The sequence below is a fragment of the Castor canadensis genome, chromosome 9 (assembly GCF_047511655.1).
Source record: "Castor canadensis chromosome 9, mCasCan1.hap1v2, whole genome shotgun sequence".
NCBI lineage: Eukaryota > Metazoa > Chordata > Mammalia > Rodentia > Castoridae > Castor > Castor canadensis.
In genome coordinates, this window is record NC_133394.1 from 138,128,153 (window position 1) to 138,146,631 (window position 18,479).

Sequence of the window (18,479 nt, forward strand, 5' to 3'; positions counted from 1 at the left end):
ATTCTAAGTAATTTTTAAGAGGCAAAGTTAATGTTTCCTTAAGCCGTAACTTTTAAGCTATGTGAGAACTTTATGCATATTGCTTCTTGTGTGATGTGACTACCTACACCAAAAATGAATTCCGGAGGTAGAAGGAATCTGGATTAGTGAAAATTAAGTGGTTTATCAAGGGGTACAGAGTTATGTCAGATTCAGGGTTGGAAGCAGATCCAGAGTCCCTCCTCATCTCTGATCCAGAAGTGTTTTTTGCATTAACTCTTTCAGTACAATGTCATCTTGTCTTGGACAGCTGTGGGAACACACTGGTTAAACAAAGCCTGTGTATTTCTTTATGTAGGACATCTTGGATCCATTGATTTGTTGAAAGGTAAAAATAATATGCCTTGTTTACCTAAATTATTCAAGAATTTTTTTTTTTGGTATAATTAATATCTGTTAGTATCTTGCTTTTTTGGGGGGTGGGGTGGGGTGGGGTGGAGTTTGAACAGAGGGCTTTGCATTTGCTAGGCTCCACCTGAGCCACACCTCCAGCTCTTTTTTGCTGTGTTTATTTTGGAGATAAGGTATTGGGCCTGGACTACAATCCTGTTTTATGCTTCCCACTGTAGCTGGGATGCCAGGTGCATGGCACCACACCCAGCTTTTTTTTCCATTGAGGTGGTAGTCTCACAAACTTTTTTTGCTGAGGGCTGTCCTTGAACCACTATCCTTCCAACCTCAGGTACCCAACTAGCTAGGATTAGGTGTATGAGACACTAGCACCTGGCTATATCTTGCATTTTGATGGTAACATTCAGAACCACTGCCCTAGTGTGTTAGGTCCTTTATTTGATGGGATGTAGTTACTAAAGGAAGGAAAATAGGTATGTGTATGTAAAAGGGACTCAGCAAACTGGTGACATCAGCATTGTTATCTGAACTTGGAAACTGGTTTTCTAATGGACACTCCTGCTGCTTGATTGCGTTTGGGCACAGCTGCTTCCCTATGGTAAGTTTTCTTAGCACTGGTAGAAGCTAACCGCTACTATTGCTGTCTGTTTGCTATTGCTTGTAATCACAGGTTAGCTGCCCACATGATGGGTAGTTCTTTCTGAAAGTGGAGTAAAACATTCAACTGGAATAATTGTAATGACATTTGGAATGTGAGCACTGAAAAAGATTTTTCAATGCAAAATTATAATACATATTCTTTCCCTGGCTGCTCTGTTTGATGTGAGGAGCTCTTGCTTACCTCTCAACTTGGTGAGCACATGGTGCTCCGTGGTGCACGTTGTTTAACTGTTTGCCAGTGTGTGGAAGGAACAGTCTGCTGTCTTGATATGTTCTTAGGTGGAAGCACCCTGTTGAATTGAAAGTAGATGTGAGTTGTCGATTCATCATGCACCTTTTTTAATTTTTAAAAAGGGAATGGTATGTTCCCCCTGTAACTTGCAGAGTTTGTATGCACAAGTGAGAAATTTCAGGTGGATCTATTTCGAAAATAGTTGCAAAACTTTAGTCTAGTTTTACAGGGTTGTGAAATTAATTCTCTTGTGATCCTGGAAGCAATGAAGGAGATTTCTTTTTAAAAATTGTGTTTTATTACTAAAAATTTAGGTTGAAGGAGATTGCTGTCATTTTTACTGGTTAATATAATAAAGTTACTCATTTCCTTTGGAAACAAGTGACAGCAACTTATTAAATAGGAAAAATGGTAAAAATATTCAGGATTGAATCATACAGTTATAAATGTAGTATTACCTGGGAGGTGGTGACTGACATACTACACAATTCTGTGGAAACTGTAGGGTACTGTTCACTGTTTATTAGTGTAGTAAAAAGAAATTCTGTGGTGTAAGGGCTTCATTTTAAGTTAATTACCACAGCATTAAATTATGCTAAGAGATCCTAAAATGCATATAGCTAAGATGCACAAATAATTAAATTGATTTTTTTGAATTATGTCCAACAAGTTGCTCTGCTATGGATAATTTCATAACTAAAATATTGTGAAGCAGTCACTTTTTAAACTGTGATTGAGTCTAGCCAATGCAAGCTCTGTTTTCTTAGGACAGGTACTAAAAGCTATCAAATTGTCAGATCTAAAAGATGCATTTAGTAGTCTTTTAAAAACAGTTGAAGGTTGTCTATCAGGCAACATAAGTGTCTATTGCATATTTACTAGAGTGATTTTTCTTATGAGTCAATCTGTATCCATTTCAGAAGATAAGAAGGTGCATGAGGAGTAGATTTGGTTATGCCTTACAATCTTTTGTTGTGCTCCAGTGTAAAATATGTGAGTGAGATATGCCCCTTAGGCTAGTTTACCACTAAGTTCATTTAGTTCATGTTTATGTACAGTTTTTACAAATTTATAGTTCTTTCATTTATTCATTTTAAAGTAACCACTTCTGTTTTGACTGTTATGATTCTTTTTTATTTCTAGCTTTTCCATTTTTTTCCCCCCATTGTCTCACTTGCTGAGTGTCTAGCTTTGTGATTTCCCCAGGACATAAGCACAGAGATTGCTGCTCTGAGCCTCTGCCTTTCCCCATTCCCAGTTTCTGATTCAGTAATTCTGGGGTGGGTTCTAAGAATTTACCTTGCTTGTCTGTTCCAGGTGATGCTGAACAGTGTCTTTGCCATAGGTTTTGGGAACCACTATCGTATCTTTTACCCTTATGTTGCTCATTTAAAATTTTTTTCTTTTGGAGAACATTTTTATTGGAAAATTTCAAAAGTATTAGAGAATATTATCATTAGGTCTGTGTTATCCTCTCACCTAGATTCAATAATTTTTAGTATTCATTAACCTGTTTCATCTATCCTATACATTTATTTCTTTTGCTCTCCCTCCTTTTCCGCCCTACCTCCCTCCCTTTCTTCTTCTCTCCTTCCTCTCTTCCTTTGTTCCTCCTTCCCTCGCTCCCTCCCTCCTTTTCTTCTTAGTGTTACAGTGTGTAAACCCAAATTCTGTATACCATATTTTGTTCATAATTTTCCAAAATAAAAGTAAATTAAAAAATTTAAGCTAGTATTAAGGACTTAGTCCTTTTTTGTAGCTCATATTCTGTTTTCCTTCATCATGACTTACTGAAACCGTCAACCTTGTGTGTGGTTACCTTGCTGAATTAATTCATACAATCTTGCTGTTATCAGTGGTTATCTAGACAGTTAGGTCATCAGCAAATAATTATTAGTTTATCTGTTCCTATATAAAATGTATCCATGTACTGTTTTTTTTTTTTCCTTTTTTCTGGTTGTACATTGGCTAAGAGCCTTTAAAAGTGTGGGTAAATATTGGTGATGAGAGGCCTCCATGAGAATGGGCTAAGACTTCACTTCCCTATCATATTAATTTGCTTCTGTTAATAGTCCAGGGACACTACCAAGATTGGGGACTCACTTTGGTTCTTTTTTTGGCAGCACTAGGGTTTGAACTCAGAGCCTCACACTTGGTAGGCAGGCACCCTTACTACTTGAGCCACTGTACCAGTCCTGGGGACTCACTTTGAAATTAATTCTTAGCTTAATGGTCTTCATACCACTAAAATAGCATGAAGTCAGACCTCTGCTCTGTGTGGAGGTCAACTTGTATTTATAAATTTTCAGAGAAAAAAAAAATGTTGTTCTGCTGTGTACCTTAGTGGAGACGTCTGTGAGAGCTAAGTTACTGCTGGCTGACCCTGACACTGATGGTGCTGCTCTCCTTTGGTTATCTACACTATTACAGGTGACCTTCCTTTGGCTTCTGTGAGGCCTTGTGCTGAAGTCAGAGCCCAGCTCGCTGTCAAGCCCTTAGGATTCCTGCTGTCATTACTTTTGGCCTCTGGAGGATGTTGTATTTACAAAGATAACTTTGTTTCCTTCAGTGTTTTCACGTTTTTTCAGGAGAGGCATCCAGAGTCTAGTCTTCCATACTTTCAGAAAGCGGAAGGCATGTACAATTTTATAATCAGAAAGAAACCTAATTCCAAACTGCTTTCCTTGGGTGCTTGGAAGAAATCCTACAAGTTCATTTGTTGTAAAGGTGGATGAAGGTGTTGCCCATTAAAATCTGTCTCTCTTGAATGGCTTAAAGGTCCCAAGAATTTTTTTATAAAAGCAACTTTGTCTGCCTTGTGAAAATCTTCTCCTTTGTGTTCATAGTTGTAAAATCGTCTTTGTTGCCTTGATAAGAAACACATCAAGAATCAGAGTTTCCCTAGTCATAGTTGCTCTGCCATTGACACATTTTTATGTATGTCTCTTTTTTCCTCTTGTTTTCGATTTCTCCTCATTACTGTTTATGTTTTGTTAATTAAAGATCTATTATTGTTTTGGTAAGCTACCACAGATCCTTTCTACAAGAAAACGGAGAATAAATGCAATGCTTATTCCATGCAATGTTGTCCTAACCTCTTTTTCCTCTCCTCTTTTCACCTGTTCCCCCTCCTCATTTTTTCTCTTTACTTTTGCACTGCAGTAAAATCAGAGCTGTAATCCCGATGATGATTACAGTGAGACCGCTTGTTGATATTGAATGCTGAGCTGAGCTAGCGGCTAAGAAGCCTGAAATGGGGCCTGCAGCACGCAGGGTACCTCTGCCATGAGTAAGAGCACTTCCTCCTTGAAAGTAAGCACACATCTTAGGACACTTTTCTCCGTATTTTACTTAACTGTAATTCAGAGAAAATATGAAGAGTACTTAAACTTAGTGGTAGTACCAGCCGTGATAGAGATGATGATGTTGGTACTGTGTCCTTGGAATCAAGTTTGGATGACATGTCACTTCTACTTCTCATCTCCATTTTAGCTGCCCCCAAACAGCTACTCAGCTGGCTACTTTGACTACATAGGGTAGAGCTTCCTGGCTGCTCTTTGCTTGCAAATGTAAATGAGAAAAATGCATAAGGCACTGGGCTTTTCCTAAAAAACCATGCCTTGCTTTATTACATTTTGACTAGGTGTTTGAGGAGGTATTTGTCTTCTGGCATTCTTTGTTTTAATTTTACCTTGGAATGAGGCATTCTCAGCTCTTCTCACAGGGTTTCAGGTCTCAGTTGTTTTATAGATGAGCAAACTGGTTCTCAGACTACCTAATTTGTTCAGGGACATCTGACTTGTAACTGACAGACCTGAAGTCTTAACCCAGGACTGTTTAACTCTAAGGTACATGCATATTCTGTCTTCAGTGTCAAACACTATATGCCTGCTATAATAAAGTTAAATATCAAGTTTATGTATTATTTTCCCTGTTTAACATGAAAATGTATCAGAAATTTTTTAAATTTACAGATGATTTTGACCTAATTTTGATTCAAATTCCAAACCATAAATGTTAAGAACAGGGAATGGTCTGTCTCATACAGCCTAACCTATGGCACTGAGCACTTTCGTTGTTATTCATGTGGTGTTTTCATTTCTTCCCTGTTTCATCTTTGATAAAGAGCATTCACACATGTTTTCAGTGGTCCTCACAGTTCAGTGTGACAGGTGCATGAACAGGTGCCTGATTCCTTCTGACCCTTTTGTGGCTGGAATGGCCTTCAGGGAATGAGGCCAAGGAGAAATGCAGTGCTTTTAATGCTAGCTAGTTGCTGTTTTTAAACTCTCTTTGTGTGTCAGATTTCAGGAACACTTTTAAATCCAACGTAACTTTTCATTCATTTTATCCTTTTTGCATTCTCTTTTGCCACTGTGACAGATTCAGAACTACTTCTGTAACCAAGCCACAGAAGCACAGAGCATTTTGTGGTTATCTGGTCTAAGGAATATTTTGACATATTCCTTAGCTCTCAGCCATTTGGTGTCAAATAATGAGAAAAATTGCTTGTTCTCAGCTGAAGCCATCACAATTATTGTCTCTTCCTTCTTATAGGAAATTATTTTCTGTATAATGATTAATGCAGGCTGCATTCCTGTACTGCAGGACTGGAATTATAGTAGTTCTTCAGACATGTTTTAATCATAATTTTTCAGGAGAGATGACATGTCTATCAGGTCTTATTTCAGAGTCCCATAAAGCCCATATTTAAATCTGTAAAAAATTAAACAAGTTCATAATTTCTTTAGTGTCTTAAAGTAAAATCAGTAGTTTTGTTTGCTTTATTTCCTAAGTTTTTTTGTAGCCAGTTGGAATTTTATTTCTGACAGTCCCAGAGTATGTTGACAACTTCGTCTCTTTGACCTGTTTAATTTTTGTATAAAAATTTGAAGTAACGATACATAACTATAGCACACAAAAAACTTAAGCTTTTCCAAGTACTGTGAATTCACATTTAAAGTTGGGATGTATTGATCTAATCTGTGTATAAATGTCTGATTGACAGATTCAGTAACTGGGATATCAAGAGTCGATACCCATTTTTCAGAACTCGCTAAGAAATAAGGGCTTCTGGTAGAATGGGATTCTCCCCATACCTATTGTTAGTAGGAAAACGTACTGGGACACTAATACTGCCATGAATCATACAAAATGAGCTGAGTGAAGTTCTACAAAGCTTCATAATAGCAGCAGCTTCTCTTTCTGCTCTTCCTTCTTCTCCCCTTCCTCTCCTCACCTCTTCCTTCTTTCCTTCCTCTTATCTTCTTCCTTCCTTTTGTTTTTTTTCTCTTCCTTCCTTCTTTTTTATTTATTACTTATTTTTTAAGGTGAGGCTTCTCTATGTTGCTCAGGCTGCAGGCTGGTCCCTAACTCCTGAATTCAAGTGGTCTTCTCATTTTAACCTCCCACATTCCCAGACCATGCCTGATGACTACATTTTCTGTCAGGTGATCTTGTTAATTAATGCCTTAGGTTTGGGAGTCCATTATAATAGTGCTTAGATTAAATGTTATTATTCTTTAGCTTATTTCCTTCTCTGATTTTTAAAATTTATTCTGTACTTACTTTCTTTGTAGCAGTTACCACAATCTGAATCATTTTTTTATAGCTGGAAGTATATGCACATTTTATGTTCTCTTCACTAGACTGTCAGCCTGAGTATGGAGCGTGTGTGTTTCTTTCACTGCAGTGTCTCTATTGCTCAGGACAGTTTCTGTCTTACGTTGTCCCTCATTAAAAATTTAGTCAATGAACGTTGTAAATGAACATTGATAAACATTGAGTAAGTAATCATGATAGCTGTTGGCTTCTATACTAAATCTTACACACGTGAGTAAGGGTGTAAATACAAATGAAAATTGTATTGTCCCTGTTCTAAGGGAGATAAAATAAGGAAGTAGTTGTAACAATAATAGAAACTTAAGTGCAGTAGAGAATAATTTTTTTTTTAATTGAATCCTGGTTGGAGGTTGGACTTTAAGAAGGCAAAAAGTTAGTTTTGTTTGTTCTATTTATATATGAACAAAAACTTAGAAAATTCCCTCCTCTTACCACTTCTTCTAGAGCCACACATCTTAAAAGAGAGATCTATGGATTGTTATTTTTTGTTTTTAAAAAAGAGCAATAAAATAAGAAGAGCCAACATTTTTTGAGGGCTTGCCTTGTGCCAAGCATGGTTTTAGAAACCTTTTATTTATGATTGGAATTTGATGTGCATAAGGTTGAGAAAAGACAGAACTGTTGTTGCCCCATTTACAAATAAAGGGAGTGGGGCAGTGAGAGGCGAAGTGTATAGCCCATACTGTAGTCATCGGCACTGAAAGTGCTGTCTGCTTCTTTGTACTTACTGAGGCTGCTTCACCTCATGGTTCTAGGGTTGGATCTGATAGATTTCCACAGGTCTGTCTTTGCAAAATAATCCATGGTGGGGTGACTGAAATTCCAAAACCACCACAACTCTCATTACACATCCTGTGAAGAGTTTTGGATGGAGAACATGGTTGAAAATCTTAGCTGGGATCTTTTGGGATGATCAGAAGTCATCTTCTAAAACAGCCGTGGCTTTCTGGTTTGGCATTGGAACTTAAACACCTTTGATGACTGCTTCGTGATGACAGGACCAGCTGGCTTGCAAATGCTCTTCTCTTCCTTTGGAAGTGTTTGTCCTCTCTGCCACCGATTTCCCCTCATGGACACTGCTGACACAAACTCCCTCAGCACTACTATGTCTCGTTAGCTGGACGGTATAGTGTGTTTCTCTGTGGTGGGATGTCCAAGTCATAGTAAAATAGTACTCAGTTGACATTACACTGGCATTTCCTGACACACAACTACTGCAAGGTGCTCGTATGTGCTATGCAATCTCACTCCTCTGTACCCTTGTACATGCTGTCTCTTCTACCTTGAACTCCTTCCTGCTTCCCACTCAATGAATGCTTCAGGACTCACAGCCACCACATAAAAAAGGTCCTAAGAGGTACTCACCTCTTCACTGTTTGTTTTCCTCACTTCATTTACTAAATTTTTCTCATTAGGTCACTTCATACCTCACAGGTGTAAACAAGGGTACAGAGGAGTGAGATTGCATAGCACATACGAGCACCTTGCAGTAGTTGTGTGTGTCTGTAATTTTGAACGTTATGGGATCAAAGAGGTAGGCATTGTGTATTTTTAAATAATGATAGAGTTTGATCTAAGCTAATGCTTACTTAAAGTATTTGTAGTTTTTTCCAGAGGAAGAGTCAAGAACTATTCATTTTGGGGTCATGCGACATCTTTCTCCTTAATTAATCTAATTGCCTTTCTTTTCCTTGGTTCGAGATACCACATGGCACTCTTGTCATTACTGGTGTGGTGACTAGTTAAGTACACTGTTGTGAGCTAAGTATTACCAAATGACCTTAATTGAATGTGCTATTTATGTTTGAAGATGTTTTAATGAGAAATGAGTAAAGTGCCTATGGGATTTTCATGCATGACTGAAGGCCATTCTTACAGTCTCTTTAGGATTTTGATTCTATCAGACAGTTTGCTCATGGCTTTCAAGATCTTTCTCTTTTCCCCTGGGTGTTCGATAGCTGGGTGATGTGATGGTGGATATCGCTAGCAACATCATGTTGGCTGACGAGCGCGTCCTGTGGCTGGCACAGAGGGAAGCTAAAGCCTGCAGTAGAATCGTTCAGTGTCTGCAGCGCATCGCAGCACACCGGCTAGCCAACGGGGCTCATGTCTACTCAACAGTAAGTGTGACATTACCATCAGCTTCTAAGAGAAAGATTCATTTTATGGTAACTCTAACTGTAAAGAGACAGGGCTCTTCCCGATTATTTTCTGTTACTGCTGAATGGTACAGAATGTCATTCTCGAAAACATCTTAAAAGTTAATTTTGCTTTTGAGTAATCCATTTTCTTGATAACTGGAAAATACTTTTTTAGTCTGTAATCTGAATGGTTGTCACCATCTAATCCACTGAGATTGTGTCTACAACAAAAATAAGAACATTATTGTATTGCTGTACTGGCATTTACCCCCAGTCCATCCGAGCTAATGTTCTGCTCTGGGCCCCGAAGGATGTTTTGGGAGAGTGTCTGATCGCTTGCCCAGGTTCAGTGTCAAGAGAACTGGCATGCCCTCCAGCACTTGTGAAGCTACTGGCATAAAATCACTCAATTAAAAAGCGTTGCACTTTATTTATGCTAAATTTAACTGTTATAAATTTCTTTGTATATTACTTTTTTCTAAATAAACTAATAAATACAGTGAATACTGTGTTCTTCCCTTATAAATCAGGCTCTGGTTTTGTCTTTGATTTTCATTTCATAACTATTTGCTGGGGTCTCGGAGTTTATAATTTGAGATTAATTTTCCCATTGATTTCTAAGACTTTTTTAACGATTCCATGTTTTGTTGTACCCAACATAGCTACTGTGTTACAGCATGATTCGCAGTAGTTTCACTCTCAGATACATGTCCTTACTTGAGACCAGCTGTCATTTTATGTCCTTTCCAGCCACTGAGACCCAGTTTAAATCCCATCCTCAGAACCTTACCTGTTCTTGTGCAAACCCCAAGGATATGGTAAAGGTCACAGTGGGTTTTTGCACACCATTTCAACTTGTGAACAGGTTGCAGGAGTTGGACTTCTCCTTTCCCCACCTGGTGTGTCCCTGGGGAGTGTTCCAGGACCACAGTGAATGCCTGAAACCGTGCACAGCACTGCCTCTATATGTGCTGTAGAGCTATGTTCTGCATTTTTTTCCTACATGTACATATTTGTGAAGTTCGATTTACAAGTCAGGGACAGTAAGAGGTTAACAACAGCTCCTAATAATAAGATAGAATTTAAACAATATACTGTGATCAAAGTTATTTATAACTTACAAATTATTTTTTCTGGAAATATCCATTTAATATTTTCAGACTGTGTTCGAGCACAGGTAACTGAAACTATGGAAGCCGTGACTGGTAGTGGTGATGGGGGAATGTCTGCTCTAATAAGTAAAAATGATATGGCCTCAGCATAGGTAAAGATGAAGATCTCCACAGAATGACAGATTTTTCCTTTTAACTGAGGTTTTGGCATGATCACTGCTACTTATCTGAAGTTCTGTCTTTTTTTTTTTAATATGTGTGTTTGACCATCAAAAGATTGCAATGCACACTATTAGAAATATAGTTTCTCACAGTGCTTAATCTGTGAGGCAAAAACTAAAGCGAACATTGTTTATTCTTGAAAAATTTGGGAACTAGTAATTATTTTCTACCATATGTGTGGTTCTTGATAAATTCTACCTTACTTCTCATAGTTTTCAGTTTATATCCTGTCTTTCTAATGGATTTGAATGTATTTTGCACCAAGGTCCTATGCTTAAAAGAAAAAAAAAAGTGGACCCTGTCCATATACGGTACTTATAGTACTTGGAGTGCTGGCTTGCCTGTGTGGTAAGGGTGTAATTATCCTTTTTTTTTTTTTTACAAAAAAGAAATACTACATTGTCCTTAGAATTTATAGTAAATCCTGTCACCTTGCTGCTTTTGGAAGTGATGCTTGTCACCTTGTCACTTCTTGCACCTCTCTGGGGTGGTTCTGACAATGCAAAAGGTGCTGGAGCGCCTCCAGTGTGTGAGCATGGTGGCAGTGGGTATTGACAGGGTCCCCTGTGTTCAGCTCATTCTTTAATTCCTTGAAAATTTTGAGGCGTCAGGTGCCATCTTTCCCAAGTGATTTTTCTGGCCTAATTTACTTCTTAAATCTATTTATCTATTATACTTGGACCAACACCTCCCTTTCTTTTCTAAATAAACAGCTTTGGAGTGAGTCAATGCAAAATTTTTCTTGGTGAAGCTAGTGCTGAGTGTTAATCTGATCTTACTGTAGGAGAGAGTGACTGTGGGCAGAAGGGTCAAGCTTTTTCCCCCAAGCCCTAATAATTCCTTCCATTTCTTCCTATAGAGTGATCATTAAGGAATCCTCTGATTGGTATAGCTGCTTTTTAAAATAAGAAACTTCCATTTTTAGCTTGTGGCTTCTTGCAAGATACTTTTGAAATTATTTGTTGCATACATACCTAGGCAAGTGCTTTACCTTCATGCAGTATCCTGGGTCCCACTAGTTATTTTTAATTAACTTCTGATTTATTCCTGATTTCTTTGCAACTTAGGTTTTTTCCCTCTTCATTAGTCTTTTTTTTGCCTTACAGGGTCTTTTTCAGTTACCTTCACATTTTTTGTTTTATAAGAACTTGGGCTTTGTGGTTTTACAGGTGCAGTGTTAGTGTTTAAAAAGTCTTGGAAGTGCTTTTCTTGGGATTATAAACCTTTCCTTAACTCCTCTTTCGTTGACTTGAAGTATTCACCCAATATTGCTCTGGAAGCTTATGTCATCAAGGCTGCTGGCTTCACGGGGATGACCTGCACCGTGTTCCAGAAAGTGGCAGCCTCCGACCGCACAGGACTTTCCGACTATGGAAGGCGGGATCCCGACGGAAATCTAGACAAGCAGCTGAGCTTTAAGTGCAATGTTTCCAGTACGTTTTCAAGTCTGGCACTAAAGGTAGGTTATGGTCTCTAAGCCTTTAAAACTATGCAGGGTCAGCTTAGAACACTCAAAGTCTTTGCCTTTGAAAGTAAATGGGGAGGCAGTTAGAAGTGTGGGGATATTGTGCTGTTGTTTTAAAGGAAATTTAGACCAAGAAGAAGAATTTTAAAGGAAATTCATACCATAATAACTTTTCATGGGCCCTTGGCGTTTTTGCTCTGAGGTCCCCTTTCTCCACATCAAAAGTTACTTTTATGATTGCAATAGTATAAAAAAGGCAGCTATATTGGCATTACGTATTAAAACATTTTCTTTAACTTGGGGGTATTTTTGCTTCTGATTTTAAGACATTAAAACATTTTCATGGGTCTTTAGAAATATTCTGGGTCCTTATTACTGTGCCTTCTTACCTAATGGAGAAGTCAGGCTTTAGGCTGGACATTTAATCAGCCAAGCTGAATATCAAGTTTTTTTGGCAAAGAGGTGCAAGTATGTAATATATATATTCAAAAAATGTGTATTTTATTGGAGCAGGAAAAAGGAAGGTATTCTTAGTGACTTTTAAAATCGGGGTATAAATGTGTTTCACTAAACCATATGAAAGCTAATAGTCTGAGACAGAGCTCCAACATGCTAATGGATCCACATTTTGTATTTTAGCTTTGTTTGGGTGTATGCTATTGTGTTCTCTGTGGTTTTCAACTAAAGCTCAACTAAAAGAGCTTCCTTTGTTTCTGGCTTTTCCCTGAATGACATTACAAACAGTGTTCCCAGTCATTTTAATGAATACATACTAATTGATCAGATAGGTGTTAGTTGTTCTTACTGGCACCGTAGGTGCCCAGGAAGTGTCAGATACATGAATGAATAGTTAATATATTTGTAGTGTTTTTCTCTGCCTTCCTCCCTCCCCCACCGTGCCCATAAGGACAGCTAATTTCCTAAATTTAGAAATATCACAGCCATCTGAGGTAAACTCAACTAGGTCACAAGAAGAAATACAATTATTTGATGCCACATACTCTGAGGAAAATCAGCAAGATTTATCTGTTCCTCTCGGTCCTGTGAAAGTACTTGGACCAGCTTACACCCATAGACCTCAGCTTTTCTTACTGTAGCTTTTACTGATAAAATCATACTGTGAAAGATGATAGAGATGGCAACATGCAGAAGCCCACGAGGAAGAGGCATGCGTTATTGAGGAGCACTAAAAATTGATGAGTCCTTCTGCCTAGATAATCACAGCTGGGTAGAAAAGGACTAAAATGATGAAACCTTACATTTTATCAATTTCACAACTTACCTCTCAGTGAAAGAAGAGTTTTTACTGGATAAAGTAGAAAGCTTTAAGTGAACATCCTCGGATTTGCCAATTTCATGCTCTTCTATCCTTTTAAGGTTATCCTGTGGCCAGAGAGCAAAAGCATATTACATTATTATTCATGCCTCATCGATGGACACGATTAAACTGAATGAAAAAAAGAACAGATCCTTCATGACACAAAATTAGTTAAAAATTTTAACATCCACAGTGTAAAATGTACTTAAGCTTTATCATTTTTAAGGGATTATTTCCTTCATATATGGAACTATGTTAGGGGCTGGAGGCATTACTGAAGTGGTAGAACACTTGCTTTCAAGCATCAGTCCCTGTGTTCAAACCACAGTACCACAAAAATGAATAAATGAATGAATGAATTAAATAAACTATGCAAGGGCAGGTTTTATTCTTTCCCATGCATAATTCTTTTCAATCCTTTGACTAAAGTATTTAGACAATATCCGATAATTGATTATATTACCTTTAAATGGAGGCATATTCTAGCATATGAAGTTAATCCCATATAAAGGATGCCTTCAGTTAGCACTAAGTGTTTTACTTGATTTGCTTGCTGTGTGGTTTGTGAATTTGTGCTTCCTAACATGCTTTCACCATAGCCTCATTTGGACTTTCATTCCGTACAGATGCTCTTTGACTTACAATTAGGTAGCATCCTGATAAACCTATTGTAAGTTGAAAATATCTTAATTCAAAAATGCGTTGAGTATGCCTGACCTTCTAGACTCGACAGTGTAGCAGCACAGAACACTGGAGTCTTGGTTGTTTAGTTCTGGAATCTCATGGCAAGAGAGTTTGGTATTACATATTACTATCCTGGGGGAAAAATCTTTACATATTCAAAGTACAGTTACTGAATGTATTTCTCGCTGTTGAAAAATAGTGAATCAAACCATCTTAATTCAGGAGCCATCTGTAGTGGCCAAACCATTGCAAATTCATTGCAAGTTCTTACTCAGTCTTTTCCCTGTGTCTCTAGGCTGTTCTTAAAAGTCCATCCTTCTGTGGTGGATTGGGTGGCTTCAGGCTACTGATAACTGACTAGCATGTACCAGCTGTGACCCCACCAGTTAATAAAGTATTGAAACTTTCTTATCATCTAGCAAGTAGCTACTGCTTCAGTCTGAGTGCTTCCCCTGCCCTGCTGGTTCTTCTGTGGAGAGTACTGTCCAGACCTTTCAATTGCTGAATGGCTGGTGCGTGTAGAGCAGAGCATCTGTGAGCTTCCCCCTCCATGGAGGCTCTCAGTGCCTGTGCTGTCCCTGGTGTGTGTCATGAGCAGTACCCCTGAATCTGTCTAGATGGGAAATTGTCCTGTCCCTCCCTTGAGGTCAAATGGCTCTTGAGCAGTCTGTTGAGTGACTTCTTTGTTTGACATTAGCTCTCCTCCTCCATGTCTTTCCACTTCCTTCCCCTCTGTCTAGAGGCAGACTTTTTGGTTCCTCTCCCCAACACTTGGGTGTTTTGAGGCCAGACTCACGTGAATTCTGTGTTCCTTCCTTGCCTTCCCCAACTCCTTAGTTATATGTTAAGACCCAGCAGAAATATCACCTCCAAGAAGTCTTACCTAACACATTATAATCGGTCTTTGTCTCCCTTGGCTTCTTTTTTTCTCCTGCTCACACCTGCTCGTGTTCTCTTTATCACATGTCACATATGGGAGCCATAGTGAGTTGCTCCAGGGCACAGCTAGTGCTTGGGACATTCTCTCGTTGATGATCCATTTGACTCTCAGAGCACCAGTCAAGTCTGTTCTAATTTTTTTCTTAACAAAGTGATTCCTTTCAGTGTTGACACCATAATTCAGATAAGTTAGCATAATAGAGCAAATATCTTATTTCTAGTCTCCTGCTAAGGGATTTTAGAAACCACCTACTGTTGTGAATTCTGTTCAGCTATAATCCAGCCATAAAGTGTTGCTTCCTTACAGTTTACCGAAGTAGAAGTCAGTTTTTCCTTATATATCCCACATTTCTCCCATCCCAGACACCTAGAGGTGTAACCCACCTGAGGTCCTTTGGTTTTCCTGACTTTCTTTCCTCAGATAGGATTAATGACTGTCTGTTAATCCAAAGGTGCTTTGTTCATTCTCTGGAATAGTTACAGGGTGGTGTACTGCTGGCTTGATTTGTAGTGAGGGCACACTATTTACTGACTTACAGTCTTTGCCTGAATTCATGTTCTCCTTGCCCCACTTAACAGCTGCGCAAACTTGGGAAGTACATTAAGCTCTCTGAATATCAGTTCCTTGTCTCTTAGTGAGGGATCATGAAATGGTGCTTAAAGGTTATTGAAAAGATTAAATGAGGTAAATGTGTAGATACTCACAATAGTAGTTGACACTGAAGCATTCAGTAAACATTAGCTCTTAATATTTTGTGTTGGTTGTTGTTATCTCTGTTGTTAGATTATGAATATTTAAAGGCAAGGACTACAGCTGCTTTCAGTGTGTGTCTTTAGGTCCTGCACAGGACCAAGCATGGAGTAATGGAACAGCCATCACTTTGTTGTGTGAAATCAACATTCAAACTCAATTAACAAAGCTGAAAATTAATTCTAAAGTCATAATCCCTTTTAATCTATAGCAATGAAATAATCAAAAGGTGCTATACAATTAGTAATTAATTAAAAACGAGAATAACTAGGCTATATCATAATACCTACCTGCTGAAAATTGGGTAGGTAGATAGGAAAACATGGATAAAGTGTATTTTATTGCTTTAGATCTGGTGGTTTTGATTCATTCTGGTCTTAGTGTTTGAATTCTATACATTTGAACAAACTGAGCATTCTGGAAGTTTTCATAGATTTGCTGTGTAGTGGCGGGAGTTCAGGTTCTTTCATAAGGAAAGATGTCAAAATAGAGCAAAGTATTTCTGTGTTTGAGTTAACGATGCCACTTAAGTTCTTTTTAGTTTAATGTCATTGTAAATAGTGAGCTGTACATGAATTTAGCAAATTTAAAGAGCTCCACCGTAGTATTCCTTTCTTAGGTGTTCATACTTAAGGAATTTTAAAGTATTAAAGTGAGTACTAAAACCAAACTGTAGAAGTTAAAACATGGTGACCTTCTAGTGTGGTCAGTTACTTTCAGGTAGTTCTCTCTTCCCAGCCCCGACATTACCATCTTCCGTCCGCTGAAGTAACAACAACAAAAATACCATCCTCACTTCAGTAGCCTTTGCTGCTTGTCATGGCCATTGTTTCATTGGTCCTTACCACCATTTATTAGGAAGACCATTTGCTGTGGTCAGCAGGTGAGAAGCGCAAAAGTTAAACAGAATTGAGCAGCACAGTGTTACCCAGCAATTAAATGGTCAGGCTGGGCCTAAATCCAGCTTTCTGATTCAGGTGTCCTGTTCCTCTCCTTGGGACACATGATCTTTCAATAGTAAATATTAGAAACCAAGAATACATATTTCCCAAAGAATTTTAAGAGAAATTTTTCCAAAATAAATATAAGGTTAAATGAAGTAATCAACTTTGTGCTGTCTGCCTTTAGGTCAAGAGATAAAAAGGTATAATCATGATAAATGTAACAAATAAACATTCTTCAGTGATTTTTTTTCATTAGATTTACAACTGTTCCATAAATAGTGATCAGTGCTTCTTTTAAACAGTATTTTTGGTATAGATGAAGTTTGTCTTACCAGCATCCCTAGGGCACCTTCTCTCCATCCCAGTGATCCTATAATTATTACTTAGTATATTCCTTATTAGAGCTGATAAGATACTTAAGCCATAAGTATGTAACAGCCTCAAGGATGTAGCTCTTGCCCTTTTATGATCTGGGAGTTTTGTTTATTGTGGTTTTTGGTAGGTTTTGCAAGTGTACACTTGTATAGACATTTTTTGACTTACATATAGTATAGATGTTTCCTTATTTAGTTCTCTTTTAGAAACTACTAGGTGTACCTTTTAAAAAATGGATTTACTTCTGTAATCTCCCAGAGAGCTATGCTCTGTTGTCAAATAATTTTGTGTTCAGAAGAAAATTATTTGATGAATTTTGTAGTAATTAAGTTTTAATAAATGTCCATTATGTACACTTAGTTAGAATTTTGAACTTTTAATCAGTTGTGTTTTCCTCTGTATATCTCATTACATACTTAAGAGAAATTTATATACTTCATAGAAATTTAGTAGATTAGCAAATGAATGTATAATGAACTTTGTTTCTACATCAGGTTATATTTGCAAGAATAGCAGATAACTTTATGTGATTTCTTAGACAAAATATTTGCCAGTTCTTTTTCATGGCATCTTTAATTTAAAAATAATATTTAAACTTCTAAATACATGTAATCAACAGATAGTTACAGGTATTGTGTAAATACTGACATGGTTAATTTCATAAACAGTGGGGTATTTTTAGCAAACGCAAGTGCCAGGAAGCAGTAAAATAGGGGAATTTAAAAGGATCAATGTGATTTCCGCAGTTGAAAGTCCTCCCAGACTAGTGGGAGGAACAGAGTGAGTTGCATGTTGAGGCTGCAAGCGTTGGTTGTGGTACAGACATGTGCAGAGTGCTCTGTGAAGCCAGAAGAGGGAGCAGAAAGCCCAGTGCTGTGCAGATGAAATTCATTGTCCAAAAAAGCCTGGTTTAAGTACTTTGTAAAGGACTCTTGTTAAGTCTCCTGGTTGAGAGGCACCTGCACACCCATGTTTATTGCAGCACTATTCACAATAGCCAAGTTACAGAAACAGCCAAGATGCCCCACTACTGACGAATGGATCAAGAAAATGTGGTATCTATACACAATGGAATTTTATGCAGTTATGAAGAAGAATGAAATGTTATCATTCGCTGGTAAATGGATGGAATTGGAGAACATCATTCTGAGGGAGGTTAGGCTGGCCCAAAAGACCAAAAATCGTATGTTCTCCCTCATATGTGGACATTAGATCAAGGGCAAACACAACAAGGGGTTTGGACTTTGAGCACATGATAAAAGCGAGAGCACACAAGGGAGGGGTGAGGATAGGTAAGACACCTAAAAAATTAGCTAGCATTTGTTGCCCTTAACGCAGAGAAACTAAAGCAGATACCTTAAAAGCAACTGAGGCCAATAGGAAAAGGGGACCAAGGGACTAGAGAAAAGGTTAGATCAAAAAGAATTAACCTAGAAGGTAACACACATGCACAGGAAATTAATGTGAGTCAACTCCCTGTATAGCTATCCTTATCTCAACTAGCAAAAACCCTTGTTCCTTCCTATTATTGCTTATACTCTCTCTACAACAAAATTAGAGATAAGGGCAAAATAGTTTCTGCTGGGTATCGAGGGGGTGGGGGGGAGAGGGAGGGGGCAGGGTG

At 38.1% G+C, this 18,479-nt stretch overlaps 1 protein-coding gene across 2 annotated transcripts in view; it reads left to right on the forward strand.

Annotated features, from left to right (window-relative positions):
* Adgra3 (adhesion G protein-coupled receptor A3) overlaps positions 1-18,479 on the forward strand; it is a 120,466-nt gene that overhangs the window by 70,987 nt on the left and 31,000 nt on the right. For both annotated transcript variants that reach the window (XM_020184406.2, XM_074042529.1), the window contains 2 exons: positions 8,863-9,024; positions 11,635-11,838. In XM_020184406.2, coding sequence (XP_020039995.1) covers positions 8,863-9,024; positions 11,635-11,838 — 366 coding nt within the window. The remainder of the gene's footprint in view (positions 1-8,862; positions 9,025-11,634; positions 11,839-18,479) is intronic.